General features: G+C 44.0%; 1 protein-coding gene across 1 annotated transcript; it reads left to right on the top strand.

Moving 5' to 3' along the window:
• Window positions 1–4,361: 4,361 nt before the first annotated feature.
• On the top strand, window positions 4,362–13,370 carry MSRB2 (methionine sulfoxide reductase B2). Its single transcript, XM_030237124.2, has 5 exons — window positions 4,362–4,470; window positions 5,472–5,578; window positions 6,560–6,636; window positions 10,575–10,722; window positions 13,263–13,370. Exons 1-5 carry the CDS (start codon window positions 4,362–4,364, stop codon window positions 13,368–13,370), a joined length of 549 nt encoding a protein of 182 aa, XP_030092984.2.
• Window positions 13,371–20,265: the final 6,895 nt, after the last annotated feature.

The following is a 20,265-nucleotide window of genomic DNA, read 5'->3' as shown; positions in this document are numbered from 1 at the left end:
CTGGGAAAAAGGCAAACTCTCTTATCAGGGAAGTCACTCTAGGAGAAGAGGCATTTTCCTAATCAGAGTGTGAAGCATGCCATACTCTTAAATCATTTATATTTTACTTTTTATGATGCAATCATGAATTAGCTTTTTCTGTGTTTGTAATGAGAGACTAGAACAGATGGTCAGGGCTTAGTTCAGGGTGATAAATCCATTAAGATAACCTACAGAAAGTTGCTGCTGTGACAGTTGCTGCCAAATAAGTGTTCATTCAATTTTCTGTTCAGGCTTTGGGTACTGTGTGGAAGGACCATCTCAGTTCTTCACTACCTTGGGATAAAAGCAATAAGAAATCACACACAAATTTGTGGAATTGTATTATTACTGTCCACAATTATTATTGTATTATTACTGTCCACATGGCTCAAGGAACTGGATGGTATGATATTGGGGATGCACAGGGTAAGGCAGGGAAATAGCCTGGATTTGTTGCTTCCCAATAGCTTTCTCTGAAAATACACATATTCCATACCAGACCGCCTGTCTACTTTTAGCTGAACCAATAGTTCAATTGCAGAGTTGAGTTTTCTATCAAGGAGTGATTGCAAATTCCCATTTAACTTTGAATTCATGCCTTCACTTGTTATGCAAGGAGTTTCTCAAAGCATTTAGAATCCTAGTATAATTTATGTTGAACACGACCTGTGGAGGGCATTTGGTCTAATCCAACTCAAAGCATTTGTCACAGTGGACCAAACCCCTAGATCTCTTCCAACTGGAACTATTCTATTCTATTCTGTTCTCTTCAAATTCCACCCTTAGACTTCAACAGAAGGCTCCCACTTAAGCTAGCCCACAAATATGACCTCTTACTTTCCAAAAACAAAGGTTACAACAATCAGGTGTCCTACAGCTTATGATTAGCAAAAAGAGACATTAAATCATAAAGCAAACAAAGTGAGAAGTTGTGTGTTCATTATTACTGATGATGTCTTTGACCTGAATCACATCAGGCTGCTCCATAAATGAATCAGAAGAATCCATAGATTCTTCTGATTCTTCCATTAAGCAAAATCCATAGATCAGCTTCAGGGATCTGCATTTAGTCCAGAGGAAACCAGCAGTATCTTTCTCCAAGTTACTTTGACACTTCTGCTTCTAATAAAATTTGCCAAATTCCCTTTCCATGACTGGAATTCAGCACCAGAGCACTACCACATATCTTTAGATAGTGCTTCCATGTGGAAACAGTATCTCCATATACAAGGAGCTCATATTTTCATCATACCAAGTGGCTAGAGGCTGGCTGTGGAGTTGTATCTAGTCTATTAGAGGAGAGAGAAGACTGCTGAGGAAGGATGGGGAATTCCTGCAGTATCCCCTACAAAAGCATTGAGGGTTTCTGTGGAGGAAACAGAGCCCCCACTGATACAACCCACCACTGAAGACCCCTCATTCACTCCCCAGGCACCTGGGCACACAGCACCCTACATATGACAGGTCCAAGATAAATTGTTGCATGGTGAGCTCCCACATGTTTCAGTGGAACCATCCCGCAGGAGGGGACACACATTAGGTCTGACAAAGTGAGCAGAGGAAAACCAATTGCATACAAAATGAAACCACCACAATTTCTTTCAAATGTTTTCTTCCATACGTGATAATGTCAAGGGGCTTTATTAACAAAAGCTGCTTAAGCAGAGGTTTGAATTTGAACAGGGTTTTTTTGTTTTTCACTTCTGCACCTCGTTGTTGCCTGGCTGAGTGCTCAGTATCTGCCAGCACAGACATTACTTGTGGTGCTCTGCTTGTCCCCACAGCCACCAGTCCAGGCAGAGCCTGAGCTGGGAAATGGCTGGAGCCCGAATAAATATTAGCAGGATAGTCTGGGCTGTGACTGCTTCCCTCTTCCCTTCTGCTCTCGCCAACACATGTGATGCTGCTGCTGCCTCGGCACAGAGCCACACTACAGGAGGAGCTGAGGAGCTTCTCCCCATCCACACATGTCTAATGGGACACTGTTCTTTGCATGAGTGACCCTTCCCTGGATGCAGCTTGTGTACATGCTGGAGACAGGTGACATTTTAACAACAAAGCTGCTGAATTACATTTCATGGAGAATTTACTTGAAAATTTACATAATGTAGCTAGGGGAGATTTTTAAATGCTTCCTCTTGTGCATAAGGGAGAAAAAAAATAGGAGGAAAATTAAGTAACAGTTTAATTGGCTTTCAGAACACTCTATGGGGAGAAAGGCAGGCCGGATGTCTGCCTAGCTACACGGCTTGGTGTGTGCTGTAACCATGGGAGGCAACATTACAGGCATGACAGGACAATGATTTGGTTTTTCAGCACTGAAGATCTGAAAAATGAATTACCTCCAGCTGGGGGGTTGTTTTCCACTTGAGGAAGACCTGTCATGCTGGTTTGGATGACTGCAGGTCAAGCTTCTGTTGAAGGGGAAAATGGAGGATTTTCTCCTGCTCTGCCATGCACCACCTCAAATATGGATCACAGCTATAGGATCTGCCTCTTCCACCACCCCACTCATTTTAATCAAGGAGTGGCTTGCAATGAACTGGGTAACTGAGAGGGTGATGAGGCTTGGGCTGATGAGCCTGATGCCTTGCACTTCTTCTGCTCCCACTACCCCCCAGACCCCTACTTCCCTCCTCCAGAATCTGAGGAAAATGCTACACCAGCAGACCTGGTTGGTTCAGTTCCCACTGCTTCAAAACTGCTGCATTTTGGGATGGTACCAGTAACAGAGACCTGCAAGAAAGATACTGACAGTTCGTTTTTTATTTAATTTTGTCTTTAAAAAAAGCACCAGTTAAATCGATGTCAATTACATGAAAACATGCAAGTTTCAGGACTAACCACTTTCTCTCAGCTTCCTTCATTTCTCAGATAATTCAGGGAGAACTCTATTGATTATCTGTCGTCCTCAGGAGCAAACACAATCTGAGTGAGATTAAGACCAGGAATGTGAGGGAAATGCCTCTTTTCTACAGCTGAGCTAGAGACAGAGGCAGGGAGTGACACCATCACCTGCTACCACTTTCTTCTAGCCTTAAGACTTGCCAGAACTGGGGAAGTGTCAAATTGGGTCTCTCCTCACCAAAGGCTCCCTAACCTGTTCCACTTCCCTCCTAAACCATGGCTAAATGACTGATATAAGATGCCATAGGGGCAAGCTAGAAAGTGCATGGAAAGATCACAGGATCATCACTTGCCAAAATGGCTGAACATGGAAAAAAATTGTCCCTCTGCCTATAGCATGGATGCTGCCTTCTGCCAGCACCAAAGTGGGGTGGCAAAGCCCTCTCCTCCCTGCCAGCAGCACTACTTTCCTAACACCCTAAATCACAGTCCTGAAGACTCACAGGCATCACATCTCCATGGTTTTTGTCCAGGTACTCGGGCTTCACTCCACCATATCTTATAACAGAGGAGAAATCCATAAATCAGCTGTGTGCCCTGCTCCCCCCTGCCACTGCCGACAGTGAATGCACACGGAGGAGCCTCGCTGATCCCCGTGCTTTGCTGCAGTACTCTGTGGATCCGAGCAGAGGCAGTGATTGCAGCCGTGGTACTGATCAGATGCTGTGTTGGATGTACTCAGCTGCCATGTAACCCACTGTCTTGGGCATAAGGATGGTTCAATACAAACATGTATATACAGAACTGATCACAAATGACTATTTTTTAGCTTTGATTTTTGGGCTAGAATAATTAGACTAAAATAAATTTATTATTAGCTTTGTTTATTATTAGCATCATTATTAGCTTTGTTGTCCAATGTAAGCAAAACACTTCCCTCCCCATCCTTCTGAAGTGATGAACTAATTCCAAATCAGAAATGAAACTATGGGAAGAAAAGCAGACAGAAGCATTCAGGCTTAACCTAGAAAATTAGCTTGTGTTTAGTCTACCTTTTAAGGACGGGCACACAAACTAACACACGGGTACTATTACAGGTATATTTATAGGCCAAGCCAAGGCAGCTGTGACTGCAAATCACCACAGGAAACCCTCAGATGGCACAGCTCCTTTGCCATTCCTCGAGAGCAATGCCTGTAACACGCATCCAGGACAGCAAGAGCGCTTTTGAATGCAAGTACCAGACCTGTTCTCCTTAAAAACAACCTAGAATAGCTGCAAGCAAATATCTCAACAGGATTTTGTTACGTTTACGGCAGAGAGTGTTCATTTTTAAGCTGCTCTCGGTAAGAAGTGATTGAAATGTTTACCTGCAAATGCTGCATCGGCATTTAAGCGGGTGCTTTACTCATTGCTTTTATGAGGTCTGATTCTTTAGGTGGAACGCAGGGACTACACACAGCCGGAATCATTCCCGGTGCCGCCCCGCCGCTATGGCGGCTCGTCCGCTCGGGAGGATGCTCGGGAGCCGCCGCCTGCTCCTCCTGCTGCGCTCCCCGCTGCCGAGCGCCGGCCGCGCCCGCGCTGCGCACAGAGGCACAGGTACCCGCATGGGCAGGGGGAAAGGACCCCCTGCTCGCCGGCTTCTGGCCGGTTAGGAAGGGCTGCGTTAGCATGCTGTAGGTTTTTGTCTTGAACTGGCAGGCTAAGCTCTAGGTTTTTTGGTTAAACTATCATTTTCAAATGAATTTCCCCCTGCCCTCTCCCCCTCCCCCAGTCTCACCTCTACCTACGCCACTCAGTTTCTTCTCTCTACCTTACAAGAGATGAATTCAGGCAAGTGTTCACTCCTCAGGAGCTGATTGTTTATCAAGGATCCCGTGCTGATGGGACACAGGCTGGGAGGCAGTTCCCCACCTCAGACTTTTTGATTCGGAGAGTATTGAACTATTTTACTTCCTGTTTTTCAGCCAGTCTATTAATTCTTTGCCAAACCTGTACTACCACAAGTGTTCTTGGTGTGTACAGACTCACAGGACATGTTGCTGGAGGTTTGCACCATGATAGGCAATTTCTGCTCTGCTGTTGTGTGTCCCTCACTTAACTGTGGCCTCATTTCTCTTGGGCTGTAGGTGCTGCTTTCTTTCTTTCCAGTCCTCCTTCTTAGCACCACTTTTCACTGGGGCCTGTGGAAGTTGCCCATGTTCCACAGCCCAGAGAAGAACGTTAGTTCTGGTTTCAAAGGGTTTCCAAGAGGTTTGCCAAACCTTTTAGTGCTATCCAGGGATGAAGGAGGAGCACTGGCAGACCAGCAGTTATCCTGGACAGAGGGGTTTGCTGGGAGAGTGGATGGTACCTGGGGTCAGAGGTGCCCATTTCCTTTACAAGCCTTGCCAAGTGGTTTGCTGGAGCTGCTCTCTGGATGTAGAACACCAAACGGAAAGCAGATGCAAAGACCTGCACGTGTCCCTGCTCATGCCTCTGAGCTGCCCTCTGTGCTTTGTCTGTACCCATAGAAACTTTTGGAGAACTGAGATGATGATGGAAAGCATCAATGGAATGTAAGCTATCTAACTAAATTATCTCTCTATATCTAATTGAAGACACAGACCCCCTCACTAAACAAGCTGAAGCAGCTGCTGCTACAGACTGGGAAAAAAAATTGACTCCGGAGCAATTCTATGTTACACGAGAAAAAGGAACAGAACCGGTGAGCAAAAGTGCTGATGCTGCCCAAGGGTGAGCCATCTCCTCCACCGGCTGGGCACAGAAAAACCTGCCCTGGGGAGCTCTCACCACTCAGTTTCTTCACAGGATTTCCCCTGCCTTCCTGTGGATGAAAGTTAGACTCAACATACGGAACAGGGTGGATTTTGTTCTGACCCAGGCTGTTTTGCAGATGAAAAACATTCTGCATTCTTTTCATATTTTATGAGGGTTTTTTTCTGGGATACTTTCCTGCCAGATCAACTGTTTGTGTGGTGGGAGTAGAGGCCCGTCCAGAGGACAGGGAGATCCTCAGATATTTTTATCCTGTATGACCATTTTTCTCCTTTTTATGACCATATGTAGATTAGCCATGGAAATCTTAAACATAGTGCTCTCTTCAGGGGATGGGTTCTCCCTCAGGTGCCAGATCACCCACCCACATGTCTCCACGTTTCCTCCTTCTGGGAAGGAAGCCATGTAGCATTGTGGGTGGAGTGCTGGTTGTCCCTAGCCCAGAGAAAAGACTTTTGCACACATGGAGCATGTACCATGTGATCTGTGCCCAAATCCATATCTGTAAAATAAGGATCCCTGTACCAGACCATGCAGGAAGGAGGAGAGTCTCTTTGTAAAGCCCCTTTAATGTTGTGGCAGTCCAGAGCAGAGCCCTGGCCTTTGGGTTCCTGCACATTTCACCAGTTTCCTGGAGGTCATGACTCCATCCTTGGTACCTGGATGATTTATGCATCTGACTGGTCTCAAAGTTTGTGGAGGTAGGGGGTAGTCTTCACTACTAGCCCAAAGGCATCCTCCCCTTCATTTTTTCAGGCTGCTAATGTTTGTTCTTCAAAGCCCCCCTGCAAAGCCTTCTTTTTATGGTTTTTCTCCTGTTTTGAATCTGATTCCTACATGCTTCTTCCAGATGGTGAGCTTTTAAAGACCTACATTATTAAATTCTCTTTTTTCCTTTCTATTTGAAAAGCCATTCAGTGGGATCTACCTGAATAACACAGAATCAGGAATATACTGCTGTGTGTGCTGCAATGCCCCCCTCTTCAGGTAACATCCTCTGGATTTCACAGCATCTTTAACATGTACTGATTGTGGTAGGAAGGGCAATGTCTTTTCATGAATGGCATGGAAAGTGTTGGTCAGAATAACAATCCCTTGGTGCCCAAGTGTTGTGTGTAAGTCTTCCTGGATGCCTGTGGTGACACAGATCCATGGTATGCCTTTTCCTTGGGCTGATGAGGATTTACCCATGGCCAGCACACAGCTGTCAGGCTGTAGTCTGCCTGTTTCTCCTGACACACTTCCTTTTAGTTGATAATAATTCTCGGTTAAAAGGTCCTTAAGCCACAAGCTGCTGCAAAATACATGTATTTATGCATGAGTATCACTGTGTGTTTGCTCTGTTCTTGTACTCCTCCAAACTCATATTCTGCCACTCGTGCTGCTGGGCTGAAGAGGCCTTGGTCTACCTTTGTCTACTGTTGTGGTGTTCTCATTGCTGGGTCCCACACACTGCAGCTGAGACATTCTCTTCACCCCCCACTCCCTCCTTGTTCCCTAAATTAAATTCCACTATTCTTGCCTTTTTGGTTAGATCTACTTTTTAAAGCCTGGCTGCAACTGATTGCACAGTTAACCTCTGTGCTCTTTACAATACTATATGTTTTGCAACTTCATTAATGTCTAAGTAAAAGGAAATAGAGTGCCTTGGAGTAGGATGTGCAGAGTGTTCTGTTCTCTGTAAGTGAACCAGGAAAGACAGTTTCTCATATTTTTGGTCTAGAAAATAGCCCTTATTTACTCCCAACTGAGAAATGAATGAAATGTGGCTGACTTAAAGGATGAATCATGGATAAGAACTTCAAATGGGATGCTAAGGATCGAGAGATCTGAATAGAAAGAAAGGACGGGAAAATGTAATGGATGTATTGAAAATAAACTTAAACCAAGCAATTAAATTATAATTGTGTACAATTAGTTTTCCTTTGGCCAAGTGCAGAAAACTATTGTTATGCAAACATGCATTTGCTTTAATGTATTATCTTCCATAGAGGTTTGCTAATGAATACGTCTAAATGAATTAATTTCTGATGTTAGCTCGGCATTACAAAATGCACTGAAGAGAAATATAAAACCTAAAAACACTTCTGGAAAATTCAGATAAATTAGGGAAATTGTAAAGTACTAAGCTGTGGAAGAGTTCCTTCCATTCCTTCAGATTTTCCTTCAATTTTGGCCCCTTTTATATTAGACAATCGATATTGACAGGCCAACATGAAGAGAGACAAACACTGGAGGGAATTGCTTCTGTTGTTCAACTAGTAACAAAACAGCAATATAACCAAACAGTCAGGCTGCCCTCTGCACTATCCAGCTCTCAGAGAATATAAGCACTTTTCTTTGCAACACAAGATAATGCTAAGCCTCACAGACAAAAAAGGCCAAACTTTCAGGAAAAAAAAAAATCTTGTAGGAAAAAAGGAAACTACTAAATGTGAAAAATCACCTGAAAATATATTTTCCATGGAGATATTATGCTGTGGAGAACACAAGCAATGAAGGAGAGAAGTGGTATTGGATAAGAGTTTCATTCATCATATTTATTTTTTTCTAGTCCATTAAAAATGTTCTTGTGAATTTTTGTTTTTTTTAAATGCATTAGATCATTAGCTGCAGGTAAACATGAAGTATTTCTTTCTTTCTTTGAAACATGCATGTATACATTTAAATCAGAATTTAGTACCTTCTGCTACCAAATATACATTTGAAAGAGTTGGAAATACGTGGAACAAACCCCTAACCTTTATAGATAGCAAATTGTGGTGCTTTAATGAAATCTCAAACCTTCATCAAACCATAAACCTACAGCTGAGATTCATACAGCAAAAAGCACTTTTTAGAATTATCTGGATTCCATCCAGGACGACTGAAACAGGGATCAAAGTAAATGACATGTGCTGGAGGAATGGTGTGTCGAGGTCTAATCTAATGCATATGTTTAGGGAAAGTCCATTTATCCATAAATTAAGTGGTGAAATACTTCAAAGGACAAATATGATCTTGAACAGCAATATTTTTGGGTACTAAAATGTTTCTATTAGGGAATCTAAGTGACATTACTCTTAATAAAACCACACAGAGACCGTTTCTGTTGAGAGCTAGTTTAACAGCTCAAAAGATTGTTCCTTTAGCAGTGGAAAACATCTACAATAAACTTAAGTATTGTGAGTGGCATGTAAGGGACAGAGTCAGGGTCAGATGCAAAACCCACACAGTGTTAAAGACCTTCCTTGACTCTGTGGGTTTTCAAAGAGGATCTTTGTATCTGTGTGTGAATAAACTTAAGGATTCCTGTGTCAAAAAATAGATAATTTTGATAAAAAAGAAACAGAACTGATGTTTGTCAGGGAATCTCAGAAGTCATGTATGGCTATGTGTCCTCCAGGCCATTCTCAGGGACTCTGTGGCTGGTAGGGACAGTGTTCATGTGGTTTTGTGGCAGGGAAAGCAGGGAACCTTCTTGAGCCAGAAAGAAACAGGCCTGGAGCCCTGAGGACCTTGATGTACAAACACAGAATCTGCAAACTGCATTTGCTTCAGAGCAGGCTGCTCCTGTGCTGTGTCCTATTTCTCTCCAGTTTTGTGGAGAGGAGGGGAAGGAGAACATTTCTCATGGCTGTGTGTTGATGTAAATGACTAAGCAACAGCCCACACAAAAACTAGCCTTTGGTCATTCTGTGCTAGCAAATCCTCTTTTATTTCCACAGCTGCATTACTCAACGAGAGCCCTGTACAGATGATTATAAAAATGCTGACTCATGCACTGTTCTTTGGGTTGGATTTTTTAAGCTTTTTGTCCAGTTTGTTTGCCTTATCTTTCTAAAAGGCACTGAAATTAAGATTTTCAGATTTTTCTTCGCCGTGTGAACGACCCACCAAAATACACATGATGTATATTACATACTTGGTTTTAAATTCTGTCGTAATTAACCTTTCAATCCCCTCGATCAAGAGCTGCTAGTGGTGCTGATGTCTCCATCCACCACTAGATGCCAGTAAGCGCATTGGGTTTGCGAAACTGGGAAAAAAACCATGAGGAATCGTGAGGAAATGGTTGTGGCGAGTCTCCAGACCACTAATCTGAGAAGTACGTGAACCTATCTTAATTTGTTGTTCTAACTCACGCTAGGTCCCTCTTTGATAAGAGAAGGTTCATATTGTTGTTAAAGCTTGCACAATTTTAAACAAAAGGCATTATCTCATTCCTGTACCAAATCCCTAAAATGTCTTTTGATCATATTTGCCAACACACTCTGGGTTTTAATAGGCAACTAAACAGGGTTGGTCACCCTGGATGTTAACAGGAGGCACCCACAAGCTGACAATCTGTTGTAGTGTTTCTTATGGCTGCCATTATCTCTTGGGAAAAGCAGATCTTTGTGCTGTGAGGATTTGTCATTGGTTGATTGATGGTTTGAGCAAGGCTCTGTTTGATTTTCCAAACCAGCTTGATGGCTGACTGCAAGACAAAGCCTCTATCATCATCAGGCACGAGCCTGGTCTGGTGGGCCAGCCCAGCCTTTGTCTGCTCTTCATTTCTTCTTGCAAACTCTCTTCTCTGAGATTGCTGGATTGAGCCAGGGTTCAAACTGCAGCTCTGTAGGTATAATGGCTAAACATCATAGCACAATGTTAGTATAGCATAGCTGTCAGAAAAAAACCCTTTTCTAAGCTTTACAAAATACCAACCTGACACGGAAATAGAAACAGTGAGACAAAATCTCCTGTTGTGAGCTGATCGAGAATTCCCTTTGGAAAAGAGTTTCCAGCACAATTTGATGGCAATGAGAAAACTTCTACTGTGCCAAAAATTAATATTGGGACAACACAGGAATGAGGGAAGAAGCCAATGTTCTTTAATAGAAGCAGACTCTTTTGTAACATCTCTGTTACTAACTAACAAGAAGATCTGCTTTCCACTACAGCTCAGAGAAGAAGTACAATTCTGGAACTGGATGGCCATCTTTTTCTGAGGCTTATGGTACTTGTGGCAGAGATGAAACTAACACCAATATTGTGAGACGACCAGATAACTCACTGGGGTCAAGAAGAACTGAAGTTGTCTGCAAACAGGTATGTTTATTTTGGAGATGATACAAAAAGACACAAAACTTAGCAGATAAGTTTTCTTTGTACCCGTGAATGAATCTACCTAAATACAACAGTGAGAATTACAGTATCACTGGAGCCATTATTTCCAAGTCTGAGCTGAAGAAAAGTATGTGACTGGGGAAAGCAATTGTGTATGTATAGCCAAAGGCTGGAGCTTAGACAGAAAATGTACTCAAGGTGTGCTGCAAGGTGTGACAAGAGATGGTAGAAGAGACTCTGAGATAGGGTCCATGCATTTGGCCTATCACAGGGACAGTTCTTCCTCATTCAGCCTTGTTAAATATTTGCTGTAGATGTTCTTAAAATATTCAGAGATTGAGACACCAGCCCTTGAAGCCATTTGCAGCCATTACTATTTGCCCTGCAAGGTGGTAGCTGTGCCCTGCATCTCCACAGCTGTTTCTGGGGATTCTCTTGTTTCACAGGAGCTACCTTTCTATTTTTTCTAGCTATTTTGACTCTCTCAGTAATCTCTTTTCTAGACTAGAAAGTTCCAATTCCTTCAACTGTTCCTTTTTATGCAGTGCTTTTTAGTGTGCTCACCATCCTGTTGCTCTGTTTTGCATCCTTCCCAACTGACCCTTTTCCTTCTTGTAGTAGAGTGCAAGGTTGGACACAGCACTGCAGCTGGGCCCAGCCTGAACCAGGGGTTAGAGACTGTTCAGATGTGTTAGAAATGGTGTTCCTGTCCTTACACTTTTAACCTTTCCACAGACCATATTACACAGACACATATTTACTTTGGAACCTGCTGTAATACCCAGGTTCTTTTTCTAAGCAACTGCCCCCCTTAACCATTTCTTCAATATCCTGAATCTGTTTTTTACTTCTGTTAAGGTATATGCAATTGAATTTAATGAATTGCATCTTGGATTTGGGGGGTTTTTTTATGTCTCTGTGTGTCTGTTTTTGTAAACTGTTAAGACTGTTGATGCTGTACTTCAGTGTGCTTGCAGCAGGCTTAGGTACATCTGCAAATGTACCAAGAATTTGCTGCAGTCCATTATCTCAGAAGAGTTCACATTTGCAGCCACATGCAGCAAGCACCTTCAAGAACCCCAGCTGAAGACCTTTTAATTTTATAAAGTCACTGATAGCTATACTGTGTCTAATATTTTCATGTCAGTAATTTGAGTCTAATATTTTCATGTCAGTAATTTGAGAGGGGAATCCTCAGTGGATCTGTAAGAATGACCTACAGTGACTTATTAACTTGAAATTCTCATGACATATTGAGATGTTTAGATCCTCTCATTTATTTCCTATATTTTTTGGCATTCATACCTTTTGAATTTCTCTCCTGGGATCTGCTTGTCTGGGGGCAGATACTTGCCCACTGACAAGATGTGACTTGTCACTCCCCAGGACTCTCCCACTCACACAACTCAACAATGATTTAATCATGGAAGTTTCTTAGTCCAGGATAGCACAGTAATAATAGTGTTGGTCCATAATTCCAATGATAATAATGCAGTGACAATGGTTTCCTGTCACCGGCAGTGCTCCCCAGGGCTCAGTGCTGGCACCAGCCCTGTTTAATATCTCTATCAATGATCCACACCAGGGGATCCAGGGCACCCTCAGGCAGCCTGCAGAAACACCCAGCTGGCTGGGAGTGCTGAGCTGCTGGAGGGCAGGAAGGCTCTGCAGGGGGATCTGGACAGGCTGCATTGATGGGCAGAGCCCAGAGCTCTGAGCTCCAACAAGGCCGAGTGCCTGGGCCTGCTCCTGCCCTTGGCTCACAACAACCCCTGCAGCTGCAGGCTGGGGCAGAGTGGCTGGAAAGATGCCTGGAGGGAAAGGTGCTGGGGGTGCTGCTCAACAGCAGCTGAACATGAGCCAGAGAGTGCCCAGGTAGCCAAGAAGGCCAATGGCATCCTGGCCTGGATCAGCACCTGTATGGCCAGCAGGACCGGGGCACTGACCATAACCCTGTACTCGGCACTGGTGAGGCCACACCTTGAGTTCTGGGTCCAGTTCTGGGTCCCTCAATTCAGGAAGGGCATTGAGGTGCTGGAGTGTGTCCAGAGAAGGGCAATGGAGCTGGGGAAGGGCCTGGAGCACAAGTCTGATGAGGAGAATCTGAGGGAGCTGGGAATGTTTAGCCTGGAGAAGAGGAGGCTCAGGAGTGACCTTATCCCTCTCTGCAACTGTCTGAAAGGAGGGTGCAGCCAGTGGGGGTTGGGCTCTTCTCCCAGGCAGCTGGAGACAGGACAAGAGAACACGGCCTCAGGCTGTACCAGGGAGGTTCAGGCTGTACATCAGTGGGAATTTCTTCATGAAAAGGGTTGTTAAGCATTGGAATGGACTGCTGAGGGAGGTGGTGGAGACACCATGCCTGGTGACTTTCTTTGTTCAAGAAACCACTGGACCACTGGACATAGCAATTAGTGCCATGGTGGTGAGCAGTCAGAGATGGGCTCTATGAATCTTTCCCAACCTAATTGATTCTGCCATCTTGCAGCAAGACAATAATAAAATGGTACTTATTTCTGTTGTAGTGTGACGCCCATCTAGGCCACGTGTTTGATGATGGACCCACACCTTCTGGGCAGAGGTTCTGTATCAACAGCATTTCATTAAACTTCAAACCAGGCTCTGGTCAGTGAGGAGTGACTCTCTCTGGCTTGTAGAACATTCTTTCTCTGCTTGTACAGCATGCTTGTGGAAAACTCATGCTTGTAATATATAACTCAAATTTTAGTATTTATGCTGTAGTAGCTTTGTTTTCCAGCTGTTATCATTGTTGATAAAATACATATTTTTGTTTTAACTCTTTGTCAGTCTGTCTTTTCATGGTTAGTGTGGTGTGTTGTTCTCCTTATTGTATTTTTTAATTAAAAAAAAAAAATCTGTGCAAGAGTTCACATTTGCAGCTATCAACATTAGTTGTATTGAGGCTGCTGAAATGAGGTGCTCTCCTGAACCTGACTGCCTGTTCTGAGCAGAAGTTGTGGCACTCAGGAACACATGTACATGGCTGATCATGATAGACTTGTACTTCTATAAAATCATCATAGCCTTCTAAAGGGAAGCAAAAAATAAAATGAATCTTCAAATAAGGTCTGAGAGGGTTTTTTCCCCCTGATGTGAGAGACCCTTAGCTGAGCCAAGTGACTTTTCTGTGAACCCATGAAAGCACAAAGTCCTGAAGGAGGACCCAATTAAAACTATTTCAGGCAATGTAACCAGTGGAGACATGAAGTCCTTCTTCTTTTTAATCAGTTATTTTGATTCTGTATCCAATAGCAGAGTTGAAATAGGGTTTGCTCCAGAAACATCTCTTACAGCAATTATATGATAATAATGTAATGATATGTGTAATATTTGCAGACTACTGTTATCACTTATGTATTTCAGAATCCGAAAATAAAAATCAGTATGGAATTTACTGTATTTGTGGGAAATAAATTGGCATGAAAAAACCAGGCTTGGTAAAGAGTGGCTTTTGATGCCTTGTCTGTTCTTCCTTGCACAAGTTTGTAAATACTTCTGCATTCTCCCAAGCATTGTTATTACAGTTTGTCCTAAATGCAAAAGAAATCCTATGTCTGTTCAATTGAGCTTTCCTTCCTTCAGAATTTTTTCCAGGGAAAATAATCTCTGACTCAGAACATCAGCTTCACTAAACTGGCTGGGTTTAAATGCTTCCCTGCTGAGCGTTACTAGGCAACATCTCATTTGGCTTTACCTATAACAGCCTGTTTCCACTCTCCCCACTTTGGTTGCCTCAGTGATAAAAAGGGTGTGTTCATTTACTAGTGTAGTCTTAAAGCTGTTTGATGTCTTCAGAAAATGGACCTCTACTGCACTGAATTTATTTCTGCTCCTTCCATCTTGGGGCTCTGTGGTTTTTCGTTCTCCTCTGCTTTCTACAGGGGAACTCAACAATTCCCTGAAGCCGTAACTCTACAAATCCAAAAACATCATAGAAGCAATCATCACTACAGCCATCCTAAACCAGAATGGCACAAAGCCCACCAGAGGTGTGAGGCAGCATGAGTGAAGCCAACACTTGGTGCTACTGATTTTATGTAGTGTCTCAGCTGGTGACAGTCCCATTGCCATCAGAGGTGTCTGTTAACAGCACCAACATGCTGCTTGCTGTGCCTGAGCTGCCTCATGCTCTGCCTCTCGGGGTTGCCCTTGCATCACCCACTGTATTTTCTGTCTGCTCTGGCTAGGCTGTGCATGCCCAGCCTGCTCAGGTCTCTGCTCTCAAGGGTCTTCACAGGTTGTACAGAAATCACAGTCTTTGCACTATTTGAATTCACGTGCCTCCTTATCCTGATATAATTTCGTATGTTTCTTTGTCTTAAAATCCATTGCACAGCAACTGAAAAGGTTATTTGACCCATAAAGGCATTCTTTAGTCAGGCAGCCTTCTCTCCTCTCCTCGTGTTTCCTGACAGGAGAGGGTTCTCTCAGAAAAGGGGAAGGTTTTCCATGGTGTCCCTGTGTTCAGCCAAGTGCTAATGGAAGAAGCCAGCACCTGCCTTAGAGAAGTGACATTTGGCTGGGATACCAATGGAAATACCCCTCACTTCTGCAAGTGGCCTAAAGTAGAACTGGCAAAATACCTGTTTTTTCCTGCCCCTAGAGACTTCAGGTCTCACTGACACATTTTACAAATTAAAGTGCCATGCAAACGAAACAGACCATGAAGCTGACAAAACAAGTATCCACACAGACCTATGTGCAAACTGCACTCAGTTTAGTACCTTGGATGGATGGACATGGTTGGTGGAGATCAGCTCTTTGTAAACTGGCAAGTTAGTACCTTCTACTCACAGAGGGAGCTTGCCAGAGCAGAGAGCACATTTATTTCACACCTACAAAGATTATTGTATGCAACTGGATGTTTGGAGTTAGCAGCAGCTGGTGCCTCCTCACTCATGGAGCAGGATGACCTGAGGAAAGAGTCCTGGAAGGCCTCAGTTCAACTTGTGCAGTGTTACTGATACATAATGACATGAGCAGATCCATAGCTCCAAGAGCAGCACCTGACCTGCACTACACTGGTATGTCAGTGAGCAAACACAGCGAGGCCCCCACTGAGAGGGGAGTCAGACACTGAGATAAGCAGCCTTGTTCTGCTTCATGAGAAACAGGGGAAAAGGGGAAAATTTGAGCATGTGTGTAAAATTAGAGTAATGGTACATGGCCTTCCAGTGCAATGTAAACTGTTGGGCACTAGGGATTTCTGACCAAAAGCTCTTTGGGGCAGTGCACTTCATCATCTTCTGTGTCTATGGTGCCAGCCACACCAGAACAGATCCCAGCTAAAGGCCCAAAGTGTTTTAAGATCATGAAAAATAAAGACCAATAATAATGGGAGGCATTATCAAGGAGTATCATAGGCTACAAGAATTTCCTCATCTGTCTGCAATTACTTTGTTCCACCATAGTGAACAAAGAGCAGTTGCGTTTCCGAGTGGAATATGCTCTGCCAGGCAACTGCAAATTTATGTTCCATTCTTCATACCTGAGAAGTTTTTACCATGGTTATTTCATTAATTAGTTTCAATGGTGATACTTTTTGTCCCATTGTGGTTTCAAATAGCCTGTTTATAAATCCTAATTGAGGTTTCAATGTAATTCTTAAGAGATTTTTTACATATTAAATAAACTATTTAATTACTTTCTCAGTCTTTACAGCATCTCTACAAGGCAAGTAACTATTCCCTCTTTTGCTGAGGGAAAACTTGATGAGAAAAATTCATTAGCTTGCTCAAGACTTCAAATTAAATTGGCAGCCAAGCCAGAATTAGACTCTGCATGGCTCATGACAGCATCCGTATCTTCAGACCCTACTTTTTCGAAACTTGTCTTGGTAGTTGATTGTTTAGGGGGGAGAGCATGTCTATTGCCAAAAGAGAGGAAGTAAACTTCCTCTATTTTCCAGCTATGGTATTAAAACCAAATCTAAGCCAACACAGGCAACTTGGCTCATAAAGTGAAACTTGACCTCTTTCTCAGAGCAAATGTGATAAGGGCTTGGTTGGAAATTATAGAATAAAAAAGAGAGAAAATAGGACAGAAGGAGCAGGTTACTCTTATATTACTAGAAACTTCACTCAGAAGGAAATCAGAATGGGCAGAAATCATACTGCCCATTATTTTAGCCGTGTATCCACAGAACTGTAGTGATGCTCTTTTCTACTGCACCATACTGCAAATCATTTGGACTCTTTTTTATGCTTGTGGACAGCCTTGTCTGATTTTGGTCAGAAGAGGAAAAGAAGGGAGACTATTGTCAGTGCAAATATAGGATTTTTGCCACCCCTAAACACCCCCAGCATAAGGTGGCTCAGGAGATAGCCTGCACGAGAAGGAACTGGAAAAGTCTCAGCTAGAGAATTTCTTTTTTTCTGAGTATTTGGCTGGTACTCCTAAGCATGTTCATATTTTCTGGTCTTAAACCTTGGCCCTACTGCGTAAAAGAAATCAGTCCTGTGACATGACTCCACTGCCTCCTCTTTCATTCACTTTATGGAGTTTTGCACTGGGCAGTGAAGTGTTTTAAGCCTAACTCCAGGGCCTGCCCCACCTCCTCCATACCCAAGTGATGAGCTGATGGTAACACTGCGCTCACAGCATGTCATGTGCTGCTCAGCACCCGGCACCCTCATGCATTTCTTCCACAGCTCTTCACACACAAACGATGCCTCGCCCCAGCCCTTTGAGGTAGTGGTGAACCACACGTCATAGAATTGGAGGCTGAGGGACAGCTGTGAGAAGTGACTCGCCCACAGTCCCCTGGGGCAGGGCAGGGAAATCTGATTACAGAAAGGGTTCTCAAAAGCTCTCCAAGTGTGAGCCGCTGCCAAAATTCACAAAGGCAAAGCAGTTTAAAAGCAAAGCGCTTTATTGAAGAAGTGCCCAGATTTTTTCAAGACTAAAAGAATTTGTCTCAAGGCAGGTGTGTCCATGGGGACTGGTTTTAGTAGCACTGAGGAATTTGTGTGGAAGAGATTGGCAGCTTGCCATGGGGCAGAAGAAAGAGAAATGCATGCCCATTATTGCGCTCCCTTTTACTGTCTTCTCTTTTGTTGCGATGTTATTTTTTTCTCTTGTTCTGTGGTATCCTTCCTTGCTCCTCCTCCCTGGGCTCTGGCTTTCTTGACCCCACGCACCCTCACCTTGTGCCTGATCCCTCCTCGCTCCACATCACTTCTCTCCCCTTGGTGCCCGAAAAATGAGCGAGCACACGGTGCTGCAGCCCCGTCCGAGTCAGCAGCTCCCTGCCCCTGCCGGGGGTGACTGCGGGGATCCGGCTGGCAGCCCCCGGGGCTCCTATCCCCGCAGCCCCCGGGGATGGATCCCCTGCAGGCTCCGGGGCTCGGATCCCAGGCAGGCTCCGGGGCTCGGATCCCATGCCAGAGCAAACCTCGGCTGCGCTCATTCTGCTCGCCTGCTTTGCACACAGGGTTTGACAACATTTACAAGGTGACTTCCAGAAAAACTCATCAAGGGCTGAGGAGCTGCCACAGAAGTCAGGAGAAAGATGGTAAAAAAGTCACAAGGAATTCTTGCACAGCCTGCTTCATTCAGGAAACAAGGGCTGTGCTGCACTGTTGTACTACCGATGCATGAGATGTAGAAATGTGGACCACAACCGGGTCATCTTTGCTCAGGTGTCATTTGTGGAAGATCAAAAGATGGATCCAGACATCTTGTAATAGCAGGAAAAGGAACAGGAAAGAACAGCAACTGTTGCCCAACTTCTATGGGAGTGGCAAAGGCAGCACAGAGGAAAGTGCTGAAGTCAGGGACAACAAGAATTTGTGTTTTCCTTTTCAGAGGAGTCAGCACTGAAAGATGATGACACAGCTGGTGGATGTCAGCTGAAGAGCTGTCTGTGAGCTCTCAGAAATGGGAGAGCTGAGATCAATCCTCCCTGGTGTGAAAGTCTCTTGGGGATAGTTGTGACAGAGACATGGGATGCCTATGCATTTCCTGGGATTACTGAAGGAGAAAGCCTTGTGAAGGGCTAGGATATGAGCAGTGCTAGAAGCAGGTGTTCATGCTTGGGAAATTCAGGAGATTGAGCCCACTGTTAATCAGAATACCAGGTGCAAAATGAACCCGCATACGTTCACTGCCCTGGGAATGACCCTATCCCAATCCAGAAAATGTTCCCTCCCTATTTCAGGCTTTACATTTTACCTCTTAGTCCTGGGCCTCTCGGGAATGCACTTGGGTTCACGCTTGGATCCATTATGAACAAAGATTGTTAAAACTAGTCATGTACAATATATCTAGCTGGAGTTTCCTTAGGCCCCAGAGAAGGAAAAAAGGGGCCTCCATGACACTTCTCCTTGGCAATAGCTAAAATAGCCTCTGCCTCTGGGCTTAGTCTGTAAGAAGGGCATTTTCCAAAACTGGAAAATGTAACTTTCTATGACCTTGTAGCCTTCACTTAAGTTTTATGAATGAATCTCTATTAAAAGCGGGGGGTAAATGTTTTTCCTTTGTCCCTCTTTCAGTTTACAAATTTGTCTTCTCCTATAGCCAGCTGTTAAAAGATTGGTTCTGCCCCTGCTTTCACCTTTCCTGTTTTATCAGCTGAGACGTCAAACTGAGGGCCTGACCACTTGGTGTTAAAGATCCATGGCTTTTTTTGTAAGGCAATGGCCTGGCCAACTCTCTAAATGCTGCCTTGCCTTACAGTTTGAGTTAGCCTCTCATACCCTAAAACACGAGGCATCCTTGCCTTGAGCAATGAACAGCTTCTCTCTTCTAATTCAGGGATGACAGGAGTTAAGCAATAGGTGAAAGAAACTGCATTTCTGGTGTATGAGCTCTGCTGAGAGGCTTGATTCTTTTAGCTCTTGAAAATTGTTTGACTTCCACAGATGAAAAGGGCTGTAGAAATACTTATGATGGCTTATTATTTTGATCTTGTTGCTATTTTTATTTTTATTACCTCTGTGCCAATTTATCTTTTCTGCAAAATTTCACCTTTTTGCTCTACACCTGCCTCATGAATAGCCAGAAATTGCCAATTGATAAATGTTGGAGGAAGCAGATGAACTTCTCCAAAGAGGCAATAAAACTCCTCCGCTCCACCCATACCACAGTATTTAACAAAGTCCCCTAAGCACCTCTCCACAGATAACTACAGCTGATCAGAGGTGTACAGCTCTGCTTGGGGTGACTTCCCAGCCTGTGACAACCACTGCAAGGACCTATCCCTCTCTGCCATCAGAACCACTGCTCTGGATGGAGGAAGGCAAATAAAGCTATTTGATGGAACTATGGCAGGGTGAGGGGGGCAGCCTTTGCATGCTGGGGTGGTGTGATGCAGGCAGGATGATGAGACTGGGCTGCTCCACAGCAGAAGGACCTCACAGGGTGAGATGTGGTAGAGAGAGTAGATGGAAATATGAGGTGGAGGGTGTGGCATGAAGGAGGTGACATTCTGCCTGAGAAAGGTAACAGAGTAGAGTTTTGGGATCCTGCTCTATGGAGGTATGGCATATGGTTGGGTGGTTTTGGAGA

The sequence above is a fragment of the Serinus canaria genome, chromosome 2 (genome assembly GCF_022539315.1).
Source record: "Serinus canaria isolate serCan28SL12 chromosome 2, serCan2020, whole genome shotgun sequence".
Classification (NCBI taxonomy): domain Eukaryota; kingdom Metazoa; phylum Chordata; class Aves; order Passeriformes; family Fringillidae; genus Serinus; species Serinus canaria.
This window is presented reverse-complemented; position numbering and strand designations above follow the sequence as displayed.